This window comes from Hemitrygon akajei, chromosome 10 (genome assembly GCF_048418815.1).
Source record: "Hemitrygon akajei chromosome 10, sHemAka1.3, whole genome shotgun sequence".
NCBI lineage: Eukaryota > Metazoa > Chordata > Chondrichthyes > Myliobatiformes > Dasyatidae > Hemitrygon > Hemitrygon akajei.
Genome location: NC_133133.1, coordinates 164776976 through 164799168, shown reverse-complemented (window position 1 = coordinate 164799168; position 22193 = coordinate 164776976). Strand labels below are relative to the sequence as shown.

The 22193-nt window shown below is 38.5% G+C and overlaps 1 protein-coding gene across 1 annotated transcript in view; it reads right to left on the bottom strand.

Annotated features, from left to right (window-relative positions):
- Nucleotides 1–662: 662 nt before the first annotated feature.
- Nucleotides 663–22193, bottom strand: part of ptprq (protein tyrosine phosphatase receptor type Q) — a 167236-nt gene continuing 145705 nt past the window's right edge. Inside the window, exons 52-61 of the mRNA XM_073059606.1 lie at nucleotides 20781–20807; nucleotides 20166–20247; nucleotides 16876–16966; nucleotides 13277–13353; nucleotides 10302–10436; nucleotides 8747–8872; nucleotides 7906–8054; nucleotides 7228–7363; nucleotides 4929–5052; nucleotides 663–1120 (exon numbers count right to left, since the gene is read on the bottom strand). Of these exons, the coding sequence (XP_072915707.1) occupies nucleotides 1083–1120; nucleotides 4929–5052; nucleotides 7228–7363; nucleotides 7906–8054; nucleotides 8747–8872; nucleotides 10302–10436; nucleotides 13277–13353; nucleotides 16876–16966; nucleotides 20166–20247; nucleotides 20781–20807 (985 nt within the window). The 3' untranslated portion in view covers nucleotides 663–1082. The remainder of the gene's footprint in view (nucleotides 1121–4928; nucleotides 5053–7227; nucleotides 7364–7905; nucleotides 8055–8746; nucleotides 8873–10301; nucleotides 10437–13276; nucleotides 13354–16875; nucleotides 16967–20165; nucleotides 20248–20780; nucleotides 20808–22193) is intronic.

The window sequence follows — 22193 nt, the reverse complement described above, 5'->3', positions numbered from 1 at the left end:
ATCAAATACTCTAACCATGCTTATACACCACCCTCAGCTCCATGCACCCTTATCTTTATAGATAGTATTTTATGCAGCACCTTTTAAAACACCTTCTGGAAATCTGTGTGTACAACACCCACTTGGCCCCCTCTATCCACCATGCTCAATTCATCCTCCAAGAACTCCAGTAAATTTGTGAGAATAGTATGGGCACTTTCCAGATGAAAGTGATAAGGAACTGCTTGCAGTGTTCACTTAGTAAACTTTTTTGGTCAGTCATGTAGTTTATAATTATGTTGTGATAAACTTGTTTGACAGTGCAGAAGAATTGTGAAATGGATCCGTTTCCTCCTCTTTTCGATGTCTAGTACAGTAACAAGACTCCCTGGAACTAAAGAATGGAACTTCATCAGGATGAGAACAAGGCCCAATCTGATAACTTTGAGCTGGCGCGGAGCAGTGAGTGTAAACAGCGGAGTGTCCCTGAAGAGCTACTGTCTGAACTGCAGTAAGAGATTAATCTCTGTGGTGTCAGAAGGGTGAGTGTTCAGCTGTTCAGGATCACAGACTGTTCTGCCTGTGAAGACTGAGCTCAACAACCGACTCCAGCAGCCAACATTTTGCTGCAAAGCATTGGATCAGAAGTAGAGATCATAGAATAATAAAACTTTTCAAATCTGCACACTTTAAATATATATTTACTTCAGGACCACATTACTTTCACAACAAAAGCACACTTCTATCTTAACATACGTGCTCCTAAACAAGATTATGTCATGAAAATTTTACATTTACATTGTATTTGGCTCACTTTACATTAAAGATTGCAAAGCTACTAAGTAAGCAGTACAATGAAATAAAAATGTAGCAATGTGATATATTAAGTGAGGAAAATAAATACAAAGAACTTATTATCCATCCAAGCCAAATACAAAAGTGTAATGCAGCATTTAATAAAGACACTGGTGATTATCATGCTTGTAATTTAACATTGCCTATTTACAGATTAATTTTGGCCCTTACTTGTAGAAGCTCTCGTGCTAATTTTTTCAGAGCAAGTTTAATAAAAGCTTTTTAATACTCTTTAGCAGGTCTGAGAACTACATGGTTGTTTCCTCCCATTCCAATTCCACGTCACCTAAAAGAAATTAACAAGATGAATAGTATAGTAATTTTAATCCATATTAGAGCCACTCATTCTTAATAACTAACTCTGCATTTTGTGGTCAATAACAAAGGAATTTCGCACCTTAAACTCTAGGGGAGGGTTTCCCAGTCTGGGGTCCACAGGTGCCTCGAAGAATGGTAGAAGTCCATGGCATAAAAATGTTGGGAACTCCTGCTCTAAGGAAAGTGTTTCTATATAGGTTTGTAAAGGTCAAAACAAGCAAGGATTTCTTATTCAGAGTAAGAGGCCTAGGGCATCTTCACCCACTGGCCTCGTATGTGGCCTCAGCCAATTCGTACTTCAAGACATTTGAAGGGGTGTGACACTAAGTTGGGATCAGAATTGTGGGTGATTGTTGATAGGACCGAGAAGTCATCACAGAGTCCATAACTGAGGGTGTGGGACGTACACAGGCAAATGATAGCTAAGATATCTTCACATTCGTAGTATGTGTAAATTTACACAGAATTTTTAAACATCTTGATTTTTTAAAAAACTTCCTTGGCCCTGGTTCCTTGATTTGGCTAACCTCCTAACTTGGACATTGTCAGAAACAACGTTAAAATTGTGCATGACTTTTATAAAGTAATCACATCATAATACTACTGTGTAAAGTTGGTTGGCTCTTTGAGGGTGAGTATTAAGTTAGTTAGGACTAGCTGGGGTCATAACTGCAGAGCAACACACTCACACCCTTACTTTTATAATAAAACCTTTTTTGTCATGCAAGAACAACTCAGCACAACTGATTGAACCTGTGTCACTTGTGGCTTTTGAGTCTCACAGGCTCATTTATTAATTGACAATTACAATTAATGATTAAAGGATACGTTTAATATATGACACATTAACTATAGTATATGGTTGTAAAAATAATCTCAACTGAAAAGCTTGTTTTTTGTAAGTATCCTCACTTATTATTTTCCATTCAGCAAAGAAGTGGAGAAAATGAGCACACTGATTTTAGTAAACCAATGTGATTTTTGGACCTAAAATCCATAGAAAATAAAGTTCTATTTTCTGATGTTTTCTATTTTTTCAGGTTTTCCTTCTTCACCTGGAAAGGAGTGAGGAGGGGGTGGTCTGAATTCACTCCTGCTGGTTTTATTACAAATGGCAAGATTAGGTGTTCTGCAGTTGAAGAGACTTGTACTATTGGATTTCCAGTCCATTTAATTAGATATAGGAGCAGAAGTAGGCCATTCGGCCCATTGAGTCTACTCTGCCATTCAATCATGGCTGATCCAATTCTTCCAGTCATCCCCACTCCCCTGCCTTCATCCCTTACTCTTTGATGCCCTGGCTAATCAAGAACCTATCTACCTCTGCCTTAAATGCATCCAATGACTTAGCCTCCACAGCCACTCATGGCAACAAATTTCACAGATTTACAGTACCATCCTCTGACTAAATCAATTTCTCTGCATTTCTGTTCTAAATGGATGTCCTTCAACCCTGAAGTTGTGCCCTCTTGTCCTAGACTCCCCTACCATAGGAAATAACTTTGCCAAATCTAATCTGTTCAGGCCTTTTAACATTCGGAATGTTTCTCTGAGATCGCCCTTCATTCTCCTGAACTCCAGGGAATATAGCCCAAGAGCTGCCAGACATTCCTCATACAGTAACACTTTCATTCCTGGAATCATTCTCGTGAATCTTCTTTGAACCCTCTCCAATGTCAGTATACCCTTTCTAAAATAAGGAGCCCAAAACTGCACACAATACTCCAAGTGTGATCTCACGAGTGCCTTATAGAGCCTCAACATCATATCCCTGCTCTTATATTCTATACCTCTAGAAATGAATGCCAACATTGCATTCGCCTTCTTCACAACCGACTCAACCTGGATATTAACCTTTTGAGTATCCTGCACAAGGACTCCCAAGTCCCTTTCCATCTCTGTATTTTGAATTCTCTCCCCATTAAATAATAGTCTGCCCGTTTATTTCTTCCACCAAAGTGCATGACCATACACTTTCCAACATTGTATTTCATTTGCCACTTCTTTGCCCATCCCCCTCAGCTACCTAAGTCTCTGTTTCCTCAACACTACCCGCTCCTCCACCTATCTTTGTATCATCGGCAAATTTAGCCGCAAATCCATTAATTCCCATAGTCCAAGTCATTGACATACATCATATAAAGCAGCAGTCCCAACAACAACCCCTGTGGAACTCCACTGGTAACCAGCATCCAGCCAGAATAGGATCCTTTTATTCCCACTCGCTGTTTTCTGCCGATCAGCCAATGCTCCACCCGTGCTAGTAACTCCCCTGTAATTCCATGCGCTCTTATCTTGCTAAGCAGCCTCATATGCGGCACCTTGTCAAAGGCCTTCTGAAAATCCAAGTACAGCACATCCACCGCATCTCCTCTGTTTACCCTGCTTGTAATTTCCTCAAAAAATTGCAGTAGGTTAGTCAGGCAGGATTTTCCTTTCAGGAAACCATGCTGGCCTATCTTGTCATGTGCCTCCAGGTACTCTATAATCTTATCCCTAACGATCAATTCCAACAACTTCCCAACCACTGATGTCAGGCTAACAGGTCTATAGTTTCCTTTCTGCTGCCCTTCTTAAATAGCAGAGCAACATTCACAATTTTCCAGTCACCTGGTACAATGCCAGAATCTATCAATTCTTGGAAGATCATTGTGAATGCCTCCGCAATCTCTCCAGCTACTTCCTTCAGAACCCGAGGGTGCATTCCATCAGGTCCAGGAGATTTATCCACCCTCAGACCTTTAAGCTTACCGAGCACCTTCTCAGTCGTAATTTTCACTGCACAAACTTCACTTCCCTGACGCTCTTAACCGTCCAGTATACTGCAGATGTCTTCCATTGTTAAGACTGATACAAAATATGCATTCAGTTCCTCTGACATCTCCGCGTCTCTCATTACAAATATCTCCAGCATCATTTTCTGTTGGTCCTATATCTATCCCCAGCTCTCTTTTACCCTTTATATATTTTAAAAAGCTTTTAGTATCTTCTTTGATACTAGTCGCCAGCTTCCTTTCATAATTAATCTTTTACTTCCTAATGACCTTCTTAGTTTAGTACTGCAAGTTTTTAAAAACTTCCCAATCCTCTATCTTCCCACTAGCTTTGGCTTCCTTGTATGCCCTCTCATTCGCTTTTACTTTGGCACTGACTTCACTTGTCAGCCACGGTGAGGACTGTGACTTTAACTCTGTTTTGATGATTAGGAACTCAGTAATATTCCTCAAGTACTTAACCACCAGAAGCCTCCTAATATTAAGCATCAGAAAGCACCACTTTACATCAGCTCTGCAAAGACTGTACTATAAGCTAGTATTTTGATTGTAGAAATTAATTTTACAGAGTGAGAAGCAGGAAACTGAGTTTCATGGAGTCATTATAGAACATAGAAATCTACAGCACATTACAGACCCTCGGCCCACAATGTTGTGCCGAACATGTCACCTACTTAGAAGCTTCCTAGAACTTCCCTGCTGCATAATAATTATAAATATGTACAATTTGCTGTTACATATTACAAAGTTAGGGAAAAAATCACTTACTACATGTGTGCTGCATTCCTTTATTACTTTAAATAGCAGTTTAAAACGGTATTAAATATTTAATATCTGCTTAAACTGGTACGAGTGCGGTTTAAATATAGGCTGATCTTCATTATGTTTCAATATATTAGATTCTATCATTGTTTAACGCCAGAAATGTGACAAAAAGTGTCCTTTTCCATGATAGTCACATTTACAGATAATGAAATTTATTGCAAAAATCTGTCCTATTACCTTCCATTGTATCTAGAGAGTCCATCTTTTGTAAAGCAGCATAATTTACGAACCACAGTGAACGACTGTTTCCTTTGTTATTCATCAGATCCAAAGCACACTGATGTAAGAACATATATTGAGCCTGCATTCAATTAGATGTTCAGATATTAAAAATGAAAAATTCAAACAAAATACAACTAATATTAGAAATTGAAAAGAAATAATTTATCAATAGAAATTATTTGGCACCACATAAATTCTTTAATAAATTCAGTATGTATAGATATTCTTAATTTCAACAGAGAATATTGAGCAAAGGATTTCTTGATCTCTTTTCTTTATAACATGCTGTGCAATGGTAACAATGACTAAAGAATATTAATCATCAATGTCAATTAAACTGTCAATATAACACTCATAATTAAAGCTGAATACTTGAGAATCAGTTGTTCAAAGTAAATTTATTATCAAAGTACATATATGTCACCATCTACAACACTGAGATTCACTTCTTGCAGGCATACTCAGCAAATCTATACAATAGTACCTATAACAGGATCAATGAAAGATAATCTAGAGTGCAGAAGACAACAAACTGTGGAAGTGCAAATATAAATAAATAGTAATAAATAATGAGAACATGAGGTAACAAGTTAAAGCGTCCTTAAAGTGAGATCATTGATTGGGGAAACTTTTAATGAGAGATTAAAAACATGGTCAACTGCCGGCTAACGTTGTTTTCAATCTTTAAACAGTATCAAGGAATTATGCAGCTTTCAGGTTGGTGTAATGTCATCATCACCTGTGATCTTTTTTCATATTTCTTTTAGCCTCTTAGATATGAAAAAATCCATGGAGCTTACCAACATCTGTTAGGAGGAGCTGAAATTAAAAGCTGTCATATGCGAAAGCTCATGGAAACAAGTCCATGACATTTGACTGTAGTGAGGGTGGAATTATTTTTGAAGTTTGCTTGTTCAGTATTTATCTTTATGCTGCCACAATACATACAACACACAGTAAAACAAATCATATAGAATGAGATGCTTAAAGGGGAAATACCTTCTGTGTTTCAAAATCTACCTAGTGGATCGCTGTTGGATTTTGTCTCAAGTTGCTACCAAGGGCAGAAAACACTTTTTATCGATAAAAATAAGATTGAAGCAGTTGGTGAAATGATGCAAAAATACAAACTGTAACTGAATGACCATTTTTGTCCTCATATTTATTGATTGATTGATCAATACCCAGTGCGGAATATAGATGCAGTGCTACGCAGCAACATGCAATTCAATCCTAGCCTAACCACGGGACAGTTTACAATGATCAATTAACCTACCAACTGAACGTCTTTGGACTGTGGAAGGAAACTGGAGCACCTGGAGGAAACCAATAATAGAACAGTGGAGTGAAAAGCCATCCATATAATCCTTTGGATTTAAGAAAACTCTAAACCCTTGGAAAGTTGTCAAATTAAGGCTGTGTAGGAGTTTGATATAGACTAAATCGATTAGTTAATTACGTTCAAGAGAAAATCGGCGGATTCTGGAAATCCAAGCAACACACACAAAATGCTGGAGGAACTCAGCAGGCCAGGCAGCATCTATGGAACGGACTAGTCGACGTTTCAGGATTACCCTTTTCTATAGATGCTGCCTGGTCTGCTGGGTTCCTCCAGCATTTTGTGTGTGTTGCTCAGTTAATCATCTTTGTCATCCTGTACATAAGTACATGCACTGCTTCAAAGAAACACGCATCTATTATTTCTTAAAATGTATTCTGCAGTGCAATTCAAGAAATGTATTCATTTATTAAGATACAAAGAACTGTACTGAAACTGCAACTAACAATTATAACAAACCCAGACTGACATTTTTAAGTGGTTCTTTTCAAATAGTGTTGAATCGTGACTTCATTCATTTATGATCATTTGTTTTATTGCACTTGTGCTGGACTGTAGACTAGGCCCTTCAATTTCATTTTACGGGTACTTTCAAGTTGGAATACAGTATTTCCACTATATCTTTTTGCTGATGAGACAAATTGACTCAAAGCAGCTATTTGCAAATTTTTCACTGGACCCAAATCCAATATCAACATTACAGAATTTATCCTGATGCATGAGAGCATGCAACACAGAAGGTCACCCTACAAAGCAGTACTGCTGAGTTACATTAAGAATCTATAGGCAATGTCAATACAATTAACATGCTGTGACAACTTGAATTTCAACAAAATTAAAATGAAACAGAAACATTGATCTGTCAGTTATCAACAAGAACGCAGAGCCCAAATATTACATTTTCTACATTCTTACCAAGTTCTGAACCATGCACATTCGTTCACTTCGTAAATCTGCCACAAATCCAAAGATATCCACAAAGTCATGGTGCTTCACATGTTGTATCAGATGATCGAGTGCAATAAAAACACCTGTCCTCCCTACGCCAGCACTGATGTGTAGAAATAGAGAAAAACAAGTCTTGGTCAGCTCTGTACAACATTCGTCCACTCATTCACTTAGTTTCACATGTTTGTCTAATGACACACTGATACATCCGTTTCTAACTCTCCATGATAAAGCTGAAATGGGGCAAGGAAAGCAGAGGGAAAATTCATTGGTAAACTTGAGAAAGTCTGTAGATACTGGAAATCCAATGCAACACACACAAAACATTGGAACTCAGCAGATCAGGCAGGATCTGGAGAAATGAACAAATAGTTGCCGTTTCTGGCTGACACCCTTCTTCAGGACACAAAATTCAGTTGGGTGGTTTTTGCTGCCTTAGTTTGCAATATTCTAACAGCACTGACTTCTAATTTCACAGTTCATAGATATCACTGGAACAAAATATTCAGGCAATGGTTTATAATTTTATGTGAAATATACACAATGGCAATAAAGCATAGATGGATAAAGAAATATGTCTTTATTTATAGAACATCCAGCAGTATTATAATGCATTATAAATAAATCTGTTAAACAATGACTTACCTGCAGTGGACAATGATAGGAGTATTATCATTGGCTCTGTTTGCTCGAATTAGCTTTGCAAAATGGATCAGAGCTGCACTGGTCTCTGGGACACCATGCTCAGGCCAAGACGTAAAGTTGAAATGAGTCACCATCATAAAATCACCATACTGTCAAATAGGTATTGAAGCAAAATAACATTAAGATCATGAAAACACTCAAGGGCAATATGTATCTCCAGTAACATTAAGGATACCAAATGAATTTTTAAGTAAGTTTTATAACGAAGGAACTTAATAACTGAGCTCTGGAAGCTGACTAGAAAGAGAGCACCAAGAAAGAGTGTGTTTAGCACCAATGACTGGAAATAAATTTCTAATCAAATGCTTGTAGCTGAGATCGAGTAGGTTAACTTGTAAATGCAAAAGGATTTTGTGCTTTCCTGGTGTATTCTTTGTTATTCTTTTTCAAAAGTGCAATGAAAATACAAGAACAAATTAAATAAAGGGGTTGTTTGCAATATTAGTGGAGGTTTGATCATTTGGGATCCTAAGAAGGGTTTGCTTTGGTTCTATTAATGTCTATTTGAATTTCATGGGCAGATTCTACTAAAAGCCACTTACACTGAGCTTCAATTTTTTAATGAAAAATGTTCCAGTATTTCCACTTATTTACTATATGGTTCAAAGGAATAACAATCTAAAACAGGTTCCCAACCCGAGGTTCACAGACCCCCATTAATGGTAAGACTCCATGGCATAAAGAATGACTGGGAACCCCTGATCTAAAAGTCCATTATGACAATCTCTGTCTTACAAGGTTATTTCACTATCAAAAATTTCACATAAAACCAGTGAAGTACCTTCTCAATTTTCAGTTCTCGGATGGTCCAATCTGCCTGAATGTTTTCTGCTAGTTTAGTGATCACAATATCTCCAAATACAGTAACTGGCTTGTTGTCCTCTGGCCAATACTGGTGGCACCGTATCTGAGTAAAAATATACACTGATTATGTATTGTTGTGGAATTCAGTAGGTTTAGTTACCATGGTAAAATATTGTATACAATGCAATTTGAACCATTTGATCAGCACTAGCCACTGAATTGTTCAAAATTCCCTAGGTATCCTTGTAGTTATGGGCCTATGCTATAAGTCCTTGGTTGGCCTCCTGAGAACCCGGGCTTGTGCCCACCTCTTGCGAAAACTCCAAGGCAGAATGGGGAGATTCCACATCTCTCGGCTCTGCAGGATCCAGTGTATGCTTAGGGGCTATTGTGCCCTATCATGGTAAAAAATATTGGCTTCACTCATTGGGCAAATTTGGAGCATTTTTAAAAATGCATAGATTTATATAAGTTTATAAATAAAATTATGGAGAACCCATTTCCTTTAGCATGGAGATCAATCACATGAAGGCAGTGATATAAGGTAATTGGTAGAAGAATGGAAAGATAGCTGCCAAGGAAACTTCATTTCATGCAAAGGATGACAGGTCCCTGAACATAATGCTGAGGCCAGATATCCTCATTATATTTTAAATATATTTCAATGTACATTAATGTAACATAACATAATGAGAGCTCCTCTGAGAGTCAAGAATTGTAATTAGATAGGACAGCCCTTTTTGGGCTAACCTGGATAAAATATATAGATTGGTCCCTTGTCCTGCAACTTCTATGAGTCCATGAAATAGAAAGCCAGGAGGTGGTGTGGGCAGATCAGAAGACCAGTCCACAGAAATGTGTTTGCGTATATTTGTAGTATTGGCCTTGTCAGAAAACGGACTCAGGAATTCTTAAACGCAAGAAAGTCTGAAGATGCTGGAAATCCAAAACAGCGCGCGCGTGCGCGCGCCGCGCACACACACACACACACACACACACACACACACACACACACACACACACACACACACACACACACACACACACACACACACACACACACACACAATGGTAGAGGAACTCAGCAGGTGAGGCACCATCTCTGGAAATTAATAAACAGCCAATGTTTTGGGCTGAGACCCTTCTTCAAACTCAGGAATGGAATTTGGGAGATAGGGAAGAGACAAGACATTTATCTGGTTAAGAAAGGATTTCAATTTCCAACAGAAGACTGACCCACTTGTGGTGCAGACACAGAGTTACATTTATTTGCTGGCCTGCTGGAAATAATCCAAAAATCTGCAGTGGGGCAGTGGTAGAGGCATGGGTAAATACAAATAAGGCATGACTGCATTTTTAATAAGTTCAAATATGATCTAAATACCACTAATTTTGCATTCAATATTATGTAAATGTTCACTAACCAATTATAGATGTGTTAAATCTTGCAAATTTCAGATTAATTTACCTGCAGGGATAAATAGTTTCAGATAATGAACGAGACAAAATGACATCTTCCAATAGTGACTTACTCTGCCCTTTTCAAAACAGTGAGTTAACATAACAATGGATTTTGATCTTGTCTCCCAAATCATCCTCCAAAAGTCTGCGACTGTTCCTGGTAAGGGACCTTGTGTAGCAATGAATTCATTTGGACAGAGGTAACCCTATAAAATAAAATTAAAAAGTAAATCAAACACATTAAAATATAACAACTACTTTTAAACTGTTTGAGATATTTGTAAATCTTAATTCTTCACTGGCTAGCGATGAGACGCAGGTGACTGGAGGACAGCAAGTACAGTACCATTACGTGGTCCTATTGCATTTTACCAGCAGATTGTTTACAGGAACAGGAAAGGTACTTTCCCAAAGGGAGTCATTATGCTGTTTTATTGTGTTTTAGTAGGACACTTGGGAATGGAAGTCATTGATTGAAATCTCACTGCAGTGGGTGAAATATGTAAAACTATGCTTTCTAGTACTCTTAAGAGCAAACACGAGGAAATCTGCAGATGCCGGAAATTCAAGCAACACACACAAAATGCTGGTGGAACACAGCAGGCCAGGCAGCATCTATAGAGAGAAGCCTACAAAGGGTCTCAGCCCGAAACGTGGGTTGCTTTCTAGTACTGCTCTGCACGGTCATGACACCATATCCGACGGACATGAAAGAAGTAAGGGTGCTACCTAAAGTAAAGCAGTGGACTTCTCCCACAGTTCTGGCAAACAACATGGAAAAACATTGCAACACACACAAAATGCTGCTGGAATGCAGCAGGCCAGGCAGCATCTATAGGAAGAAGTACAGTCGACGTTTCGGGCCGAGACCCTTCGTCAGGACTAACTGAAAGAAAATATAGTAAGAGATTTGAAAGTGGGAGGGGTAGGTGGAGATATGAAATGATAGGAGAAGACAGGAGGGGGTGGGATTAAGCTAAGAACTGTAAAGTTGTTTGGCAAAAGGGATACACAGCTGGAGAAGGGAGAGGATCATGGGACGGGAGGCCTAGGGAGAAAGAAAGGGGGAGGGGAGCACCAGAGGGAGATGGAGAACAGTCAAGGAGTGATAGTGAGAGGGGCAGAGAGAGGAAAAAAGAGAAGGGGGGAATAAATAAGTAAATAAGGGATGGGGTAAGAAGGGGAGGAGGGGCATTAATGGACGTTAGAGAAACCAATGTTCATGCCATCAGGTTGGAGGCTACCCAGAGGGAATATCAGGTGTTGTTCCTCCAACCTGAGTGTGGCTTCATCTTGACAGTGGAGGAGACCTGGATTGACAGAATGGGAATGGGACATGGAATTAAAATGTATGGCCACTGCGAGATCCTGCTTTCTCTGGCAGACAGAGAAAACAATCCACACATTTTAATTCCACATCCCATTCCCATTCTGTCAATCCAGGCCTCCTCCACTGTCAAGATGAAGCCACACTCAGGTTGGAGGAACAACACCTGCTATTCCGTCTGGGTAGCTTCCAACCTGATGGCATGAACATTGATTTCTCTAACTTCTGTTAATGCCCCTTCCCCTTCTTACCCCACCCCTTATCTATTTATTTATTTATTAATTGTCCCTCCCCCTTTTTCTCTCTCTGCCCCTCTCACTATCACTCCTTGACTGTTCTCCATCTCCCTCTGGTGCTCCCCTCCCCCTTTCTTTCTCCCTAGGCCTCCCGTCCCATGATCCTCTCCCTTCTCCAACTGTGTAGCCCTTTTGCCAATCAACTTCCCAGCTCTTAGCTTCATCCCTCCCCCTCCCGTCTTCTCCTATCATTTTGCATTTCCCCCTCCCCCTCTCAAATCTCTTACTATCTCTTCTTTTAGTTAGTCCTGACGAAGGGTCTCGGCCCGAAACGTCGACTGTACTTCTTCCTATAGATGCTGCCTGGCCTGCTGCGTTCCACAACTGTGCATTGCTCGAATTTCCAGCATCTGCAGATTTCCTCGTGTTTGCGTGGAAAAACATTACCTACTCACTTACCTCAATGCTGTTTATGAGACATTTCTAAGAGAAAATTTGATACTTTATATACCTATTTGATAAGAGAATATACAGCACAAAATCAGCTCATCAGGTTCATGTAGATGACTGTGATGTTTAGGACATGCTGAGGAGAGGATAGTCGCTTTACAAATGCAGTTCTTTGTTGTTGTGGCACACTGGGTGGCAACTTTGCTGCTTCTTTAGCATTTTGTCTGTTTTATTAGGAGGCTCAATGCTCAACCCACCACAGATGGGAAGTGTGCCAGGAGCCCGGCAGATTCGAACCTGTGACCACTCACTTTGAAGTCCGGTGCACATTTCACCACACCACCGGTTGACTTTATTCTCTAAAGGAAACTAAATCAAATGCGTGTTAAGTGCATTTATGGTTTTGTTAGACATTTCCTACTCAGTGTAAATCCTTTGTCTCACAATATGATTACATTCACTATCATTATGGTAGAGCAGCTGCGATGGGTCAAATGACCTAACTCTGTACCTATGTCTTATGGTCTTATGATGAAGTAACCTTCACTATTTCAGATATTGATAAACATTCTGTGGAAAAATTGGGTAGAATTAATTGATGTAACCTCCATTCCCTAAGTGGTAAGTTAAATAACATCCAAAGAGAGGATTTTGTAAGGGGTAAGGATATTAAGATGATACCCAGATGCAAATGAATATTTGATGCAAGTAAATAATACCCAAGTAATATAGGTAATCAATTAATTAATCAACCTGGGTGAAATAGGTAATTGATCAAGTAATCAATCAAGTTGCTTAGACAAGGGAGTGAAACCGATGGCATTTAAATAGAGAAACCAACATACAGATAAAATAAAGAATTTGATATTTGGGCAGTTGTTCTGAGATAGGAAACTCAGGTACATTTTTCAAAAAGTGGAAGAATAGGAACACTTTCTCTATTTTGTTTAGCATGTTCCTCTGTGGGCACCACTTCCCAAAAGAATGGACCTTGGCTGATGAGAATATGAAATACAGGTAGAATTGAACTTACCGACACATAGCTAGCATTGATGAAATCAGACCCTGGTACACTAGGCTCGAGCATGAGTTTCACTCTGTTGTTATTATCTATAGAAAAGTCAAAAAATAATCTTTATATTTGTTCCATGATTTTGCTAATAATCTTTCTCAAATCATTTAGTCTTTATTTATGGGGCACATCAACTCAGAACACCTGTTTCAAATAACTTAATTTGCAATCCTAAATTACATTAGATAAGGAACAGTATGTTCTCTATCTTGCACACAGTTAATGCTTAAAATAATAAGGGCATTGCTCCTTTATTAAGTTAAAAATGCAGTAGCATTGACGACGGAGACACAGATCCAATTTTAGCACTGATAAGATCTTAGTCTTAATTCATAGTCCATGACAAACACCATTCTGATCTTTGATCTACCGCAGATCATTCACCCCTTAAAATGCTTTGTTATTCTTCAAGGGATCACTAGCATGCAAGCAAACAGATTCTGCCTATCTTAGTTACTTTTCACTTGGGAAGGGGGAAGGACATATGAATAAGGAATGCTAAATTTGGATTAACAGTTACATCACAAATCTTGAAAGCTATTAGGTATAATGTTTCATGCACCTGTAGATTAACGTTTGTGTAATTGATATGGAAATCAGATTTTACAGTGCTAAATACCTTGCAGAAACAGATCTGGAAAAATCAAAATTGGTAAATATTGTTTTCTGATGGTTTACCAGCCAAATAAACTGTAATTATTTACAACACAGATCACACATTAGCAGTATTGTAAAGACCATATTACTAAGGTTGGGTAACACCTAAAAGACTTAAAACAATGTGAGGAATAAGAAATAGCTATTTTAGAAATATTAACAAGATGGATGCCATTGGGCTGCATCTTGCCAGAGTCCATGATAAGGATCTACCTCATTTGGAAATAGATGAGGAGAAATTTCGTCATTTAGAACGTTGCCTATGTTAAATTCATTGTCAAAGATGGCTGTGCTGTTAAATCGATTAATAGTTGCTTGGCCATCAAGGGAAATGACACAGACAAGAAAGTGGATGAGGTCTGATATCAGCTATGGTCTTGTTAGATGATGCAGCAGGTTCAGTGGGCTTATCATTAGTAATATTACTTTTCTGTTTCCTGTTTCGTGGCTGCCCGTGGAAGGATGAATCTCAGAGTTGTATTCTGTGTACATACTTTGATAAGAAATGTACTTTGAACTTTTGAAATGTTACTTTTTCTCTCTCCGTAGATTTGCCTTACCTTCTAAGTATTTCCAGCTTTTCCTACATTTCTACTCCTTATGTTCTCATCACATAATATTCAGTTTAACAAATACTTCCAGTATTTCCCGAAACCTTTCAAACTTTTTCTTTCCACTCAAAAATAAAATGTACCAATAATACACTAATTTGTTGTCCTTCAGACAGAAGAATGCAGAAAAATGTTTGGAAGACACTGCTAATTTTTCCTGGTTTACTTTTGTTTTCACAAGAAATATTGTTTTGATGCTTTTAGCTCAACTGGTGTGCCAGTGTGTACGGGTATAGATTTGATAGGGATCATTAAAATGGTGCACTTGCATTAAAAAATTCAGTAGAATGTGAAAAAATTGCTGCTTCAATTGCATGCTGTTCAGTAGAAGCAGGTCAGCTCCTCAGCTACAGCACAATGTTACTGTATTAGGTCAGGTTTGATCTTATTGAATGAAGAGCAGATTCCATCCATGGGGTTATGGTGATGGCAGTAAATGGGAGAAATAGTGTTCCAGTCCTTTCATAGAGATCTCCAACTGGCCTAAATCTGACTCTATATCTTATGGCCTTTTCTGGGGCTGTGAAGGAAAATAGATCAGCCATGATGAAATGGCGGAGCAGACTCGATGGGCCAAATGGCCTAATTCTGCTCCTGTAGCTTATGGTCTTAACTCCAAACTACGGGGTGCATAATCACTCAGATGCCAAATGTGGTCCCTGGTCACTCTGAGGAAGTAATAAGTAGTGTAAAAAGAGAAAAAAAATGTGAAGTAGTGTTCATGGGTTCAATATCCATTCAGAAATCGGATGGCAGAGAGGAAGAGGCTGTTCCTGAATTGTTGAGTGTGTGCCTTCAGGCTCTTGTACCTCCTCCCTGATGGTAGCAATGAGAAGAGGGCATGTCCTGGGTGATGGAAATCCTTAACAATGGATGCCACTTATTTGAAAAATCGCTTCTTGAAGATATCATGAATGCTGGGGAGGCTAGTTCCCATGATGGAGATGGCTGAGTTTACAACTTCCGGCAGCTTATTTCCATCCTGTCCAGTACACCCACCCCCTCATCTGTGTGTGCTGAAGTACTCAGCAAATAAAAATTAATCTGTGAGAGCCAGTGCCCAGAATGGACCCTTCAATTCAACTAAGGTTCTGTTATGTGGCTTACTCCTTACTTTGGTGTCAGTGTGATCTTCCGATCTAATTTCTGTCAAACTGAAGGAAGTAATGAGACAGAGTCAGATCACTGAGAAAGTGCCATTGGTGGGTACAATTGCAATGGGTACATGGATAGCAAACATTTAGAGAGGTAGATGGTAAATGCAGACAAATGGGACTGGCTGAAGTAGGCAAATTAGTCAGCATGGATGAGTTGGGCCACAGGGCTTGTTTGCACAACGAGCCTGATAAAAGCTGTCAATGCCATTGTGGGAACGAATAATGAGGGGAAATGACACGCATACTCAAGTGAATTATGTGTGCTCCAATTTCTTGATGGGTAGGATTTCAACAGGAAACAATGCAAAACTGGTACAAATGGCTTTTATGCATGATTAAGAATATAAAAAACGGAGAAATTGATCCAGTTTCTAGGCATACATTTTAACAGCTGTTTATTTTGATGTGATATGTTTGTAACTGATGATTCCATACATGGTGAGCTACTGATGAGAGTGTATGACCACTGCGAAGTGATGAGTAAAAATCAGCTGCTTCATACACAAGACCAGAATGAGTCATTTCTTGTGGCTCCTGTGCACCTCCTAGTGGTTATTTTAAGAGCAGACTGGGAAACAGAAAGTATGGAACTTTCCCACTAGACCTCTTAACTGAGGAATAGTGTGCGGTCCATGTGTATGAAAGAAATTAAAAACAACTTGCTAAAATAGAGGGATTGGATAAAACAACTGCAAGCTAATTGGTGAGCATTTCCAGATGTGGAAACATCTGATTTGGAAAACAGCATGTGAAAGTGGAGATGGAACTGATTTTTGGCATAACTCTACTGGATGTGTTGTGACAATTATGATTATTCTGGCTTCAACTCTAACTAATGTTATGCAAGAATTTACTCCAGTATAACTTCTAAATATTTTTCTGAACATTGGTCCGTGTTCTTATAAGAGAATTCTCCAATGAACAATCATCATGCATTTCTTGACATTATTTAGCATGAAGGTTTACTCATCTATAACATGAGTGAATAAAAAGTATTGTTAGCCAGTCTTACAAGTGTTTGGTTTAAAACAAATACTTTATAACTTATGGTCAGTCTGTTCAAAATTAAACTCTAAAAATTGTTTTGAAAATACCGTATACAAAATCCTTTACCAGTTTATTTTACATAACTTACACGGTTTTATATTTGCAAAGCGATTTTTGGTTCGGTTCCAAGGCAAGTCAGCATCAGATGATGTGAGCTCTTGGCCTATCTTGGGGAGTTCCTGTAAAGCAGAGTCTGATAAATAAGGTGCATAAGAAATGGGAGTAGGATTAGGCCTTCCAGCCCTTTAAGCTGGCTCGTGCTTCATAAACTTCTAGCACATCTGGAATAATTATACTGCATGAAAGATTTATTTTCAAGCTAAATGCATTCCCCATTAAACCTTATAACATATGGGACAATGTTTAAAAGTAGAAAGATTTGTCAAATCCATTGTAGAGATCCTAAATTTATTAGGTAGGATAGCAAATGAATATGAGTCCAGAGTGTGGGGCATGGTTTCCTAATATCAGTAAAGTACAGAAGGGGTCATCAACAATATAGTTAAGATATAGTTATCAACAAACTAAATATTCTGAGAATCATAACACAGCCTTATCCAAAGATGGATAAGGTGAAGCTCAGGGGTGAACTGAGAGTGACAGCCTCCAGCACAAGGGACGCGGAGACCCCATTGAACTGAATTCACAGAGAATCAGGGCAGTAAGTTTCTCTGGCTATAGTCATGCATTACATTTCCCAGCAAGTTCTAGCCCAGCAGAGTCTAATCCAAAGATTAAGGAAGTGAATTTTAATGTAAATTCGATTTGATGAAAGTCCCACTGCTGCCTGTAAGGAGTTTGTATGTTCATCCTGTGACCACATGGGTTTCTTCTGGGTGCTCCAGTGTCCTCCCCACAGTACAAAGACTGGTTGGTAGGTCAATTGGTCATTGTAAGATTGGGCTGGGATTAAATAGGGGAATTGCTGGGTGGTGTGGCTCAAAAGACTGGAAGGGCCTATTCTGCACAGTCACCCAATAAATATATTGTATCAGTTACTGTATTATAATGAACCAGTTATACAAAGCTGCCAGTTGAGTAGTTAGCCATTTTGGAGATCGCTGAGTCATTATTTTTCCTAAAGAAAAGTGCCACACACAGAGAAAAAAGTTGACTATTTGAATTTATTTTTAGTAATGAAGCAGCCAAGAATTGATACATGCACGTTACGTTGAGGATGCTTTCTATTTAATGAACTGGATCAAGATGTTTGACATCATGAGCTCAGCCAAACTGGAGTTCATATTCGAGTGCAGCTTAACTCCTGCACTTGCTTGTCTTACTCTTCAGACTAGAAGCAAAGCACTGAGATGCTGAGATCAGGGGTTGACTGCTCTTTACATACAGCATCTTTCTGCCAGGTACTGCAGGTGGCCTCATTTAAACAGGGTAATCAAACCATGGAAATGGCTAAGTGTGGATAAGTGTTTGAAATATTTTATTTTAATGAATTCGGTTATTAAACATTTAAAGTCAGTAGCAAAACTTTTCACAGCAGTAAGCTGTCGTAGGGAGCCAGGATACTCCATAGCCTTGGACTCAGCACTGTGCTGGTAGGCACCAATTGAAGCTCAATCCATTTCACAAGATCCCTCAGTTTTTGCACTGGCTGCCTTATTCCACTCTCAACATCTGGGGAAAGTAAGTCTGTATAGTGGGAGAAGCGCAGAGTAATTCAAGTAAACCGGGCCTCCTCGTTCAGAAAGAGTGTCAGCAGCAACATAACTCTTTTCATCAAAATGAAAGAAACTTAAGTCTGACACGGATACATTTTGGAAGTTAGAAACAAAATGAGCCAGAAAGCATGGATTCAAAGGACTATTTTCTCCAGACAATGTTCCTCTGATTTAAACCAAATCTCATTCTCTTTACAGAAGCCAATCCTCATCAGGGGATCAGAGGTGAAGGGGGTCAACAACTTTAAATTCCTCAGTGTTATCATTTCAGAGGATCTGTCCTGGGTCCAGCATGTAAGTGCCATTACAAAGAAATCACAGCAGCACCTCTACTTTCTTAGATGTCTGCAAAGATTCGGCACATCAGCTAAAACTTCAACAAACCTCTATAGATGAGAGGTGGAGAGTATATTGATTAGCTGCATCAAAGCCTGGTGTGGATACACCAATGCCCTTATATAGAAAATCTTACAAAACGGTCAAAGTGCAAAGTAAATTTACTACCAAAATACAAATATGTCACCATTACAAACCTGAGATTAGTTTTCTGGTGGGAACATTCAATAAATTCAATAACTATAATAGAATCAATGAAAGAACACACCATTAGAGCAGACAACAAGAGTGCAGAATACAATAAACTGTGCCAATAGTGTATACAGCCCAGTCCATCACGGTAAACACCTCCCCACCACTGAGCACATCTACAACGAGTCCTGTCACAGGGCCCCCAACATCCAGGTCATGTTCACTTCTCGCTGCTGACATCAGGAAGGAGGTACAGGAGCCTCAGGTCTCACAACACCAGGTTCAGGAACAGTTATTACCCCTCAACCGTCAGGCTCCTGAACCAGAGGGGATAACTTCACTCACTCCACCACTGAACTGTTCCCACAACCTATGAAGTCGCCTTCAAGAATTCTTCATCTTTTGTTCTCGATACTTATTGCTTATTTACTTTTTATTATTTTGTTTGTTTTGTATTTGCACAGTGTTGTTTTTTGCACATTGGTTGTTTGTCTGTCTCTGCCACATGTTGTTTTTCATTGATCCTATTCTGGTTTTTTGTACTTACTGTGAATGCCCACACAAAAATGAATCTCAGGGTAATATATGGTCATCCCCAAATAATATGAAACAAATATTAACACTATAATTTTGGACTAAGTATATTTCTTTTATATAATTCCTTTTATCAATTACATTTCCTTCTCTGGCCTCACTATCCCTTTTCAAGTAAGATCATGAGAGACCTGTATTTCTCCATTGCCAAAATTATAGACTGCTCCAGGAATTGAATTTCATGTTTTAAAACTAGATTACAAATGCAGGCTTCACTGAGGAGCAGTCCAATGTGTTGAAAATATCTTGATGCTTTTGCAGAAGAACGGAACATTTAAAAACCATAAACTACCTTTCTCTAATGAATGACACCCTAGCAAGGAAAGTGTCATTATGGGGTGGTCTGGTAGGGATAAGCCTACACTGACACGGTTGGTAAATGACTCCGATTAGGTCACCACATATAGTGAAGAATCTAAATCAGTGTAACATTACTAAATAAACATCAGATCTGGTAACTAGGTATTGATTATCAAGGCTAGTGTTCTTACCAGTCTCACATGCACTAAACTAGACATGAATTGTGACATGCAAAGCTGCCAAATTCTTTGTGTGTTGTGACAACTGTTGGGAGACATACCGCAAATTCTTCTTGAAATTTCAAGTTGTTGTTAACACAGAGCTCTTCCACATGCTGCAGAAATGATTTCTTGTTAATGGGCCTGGGGTAGATAGAAGTAAAAAAAATGACAAACTTAGTTCAATCCTGTTTAAAATTTGCCACCTACGTATAATATTTCTGCTGTAGAATATACTCCAAGAACTCCTTAAAATAAGGTGCAAGTCTTTTTGATGAAAACATTTTGAAATAATAGTGAACTTATTTGGAAAGATATTTATCAATACAGCAAAAGGATCCAACATTCTTTGAAGATAATATGTAAAACCGTGTTTTTTTCCCTGTAAATTGGAATAAATATGTGTAATCAAAGTATTATGATTCTAAAAGTCACATGCTTCTTGCACTCCAAGGGATTTTAAAAGAGCCAGCATTGCTTCCAAAGTTAAAACACAGACATATGAGTTCATTCCAGAGGGAAACAAAAAGCCCTTCTCCAGTTACCATGCAATTGGTCATGCTTTTATGATTTATACTCCATTTGGAAGTTTGGCTTCTAATCTGACAGAAATGGAAAAGAAATCACAGATCAAATGTTATCAATCTAGGAACAAAAAGCAAGTTGTAACTACTTACTTGAGAGACTTCCTATAACTGAGTAATCTGCAATGCAAATATTTTGTGAAGTGTTATAAGTGTTTCAACTCTTTAGGATATAAAATGAAGTACCATTAAGGGTAGTGAAGGGTAGTGTGCATCATGAAAATAGAAAAGAGATCATATTCATTTTTTAATGCATTTGATGATTACTTTCTAAAAACTAATGTAAAGTCAGTATGAGATATAACTAGAGCATATACTAAGCAATGTGGTTTTCAGTATTATTTATTAATGTTTAACATTTATTTTTTGTCACTGAATATTTTAACATAGAACAGCACATTACAGTACGGTCCCCTTGAATAATGATGTTTTGCCAACCAATATAAACAATCAACTTCATCCTTCCCTCTTACACAGCCCATAACCCTCTAACTTTACTTACATCCATGGGCATATACAAGAGACGTTTAAGTGCCCCCATTGTGTCAGCCTCTGTCACCATTCCTGGAAGTGCGTTCCAGGCACCCAACACTCTCTAAGTAAAAAATCTATCTTTAACATCTTCCCTAAAGTTTAATCCACTCACCTTGAATGGATATCCTTTAGTATTGGCCATCACTGCCATGGGAAAAAGATTTCTGTCTGTCCACTCAATGGCTCTCATAATCATATACACCTCTATCAAGTTGCCTCTCATCCTCCTTTGCTCCAAAAGAGTAAAGCCCTGGACTTCTCTACCTTCCCTCATATGCTCTCTAATCCAGGCAGCACCCTGGTAAATCTCCTTTGCACTCTCTGTTGCTCCATCTCCAGTGGATCAAGTGTAACATGGTTGGATTTGAGTGGGTTTCCCCTCAAAAGATCCCACAATGGATGAACACTGCAGATTGTGGCAAGGATGGGCAACTAGATAGATCAAGTGCAACCTAAGTGGTACTTGCACCCATTGCCTAACAAATTAGGTTTTCTCCATTGATCTGAAAGGTTTCTACAGAGTGACTGCTGAATGACACAACTAGAAATTTTACTGCAGGAACTTCAGGGCCATTATATTTATGTTTAGGACTTCTAAGGGTTCTGCTTTTCCAAAAAAAGATACTCTAATGTGCTCTTGTAACTGGAACACCACCTTTAATTACTATAGAATTTTATGCACTTTTTTTTAAACTTTAGAATTTTTGTAAGGTTCTACCCTTTAAAACCCATATAAATTACTGTCCTGTCCATTTTCACAGATGTTCTCATGATATATTTTAATGTTTTTTTCTAAATATGCATTTCACATTTAGAGTATTAATTTTACTTCAAGCAATTTTATAGCTGAATCTTGCAGCTGGGCACATAATGACTTTTTATTAAATTTGTTATGGCCATAAACATTATCCCTGTTTTCCATAACTACAATATAGTTCAAGGGTTTGTCAAAAAACTACACATCCACTAATT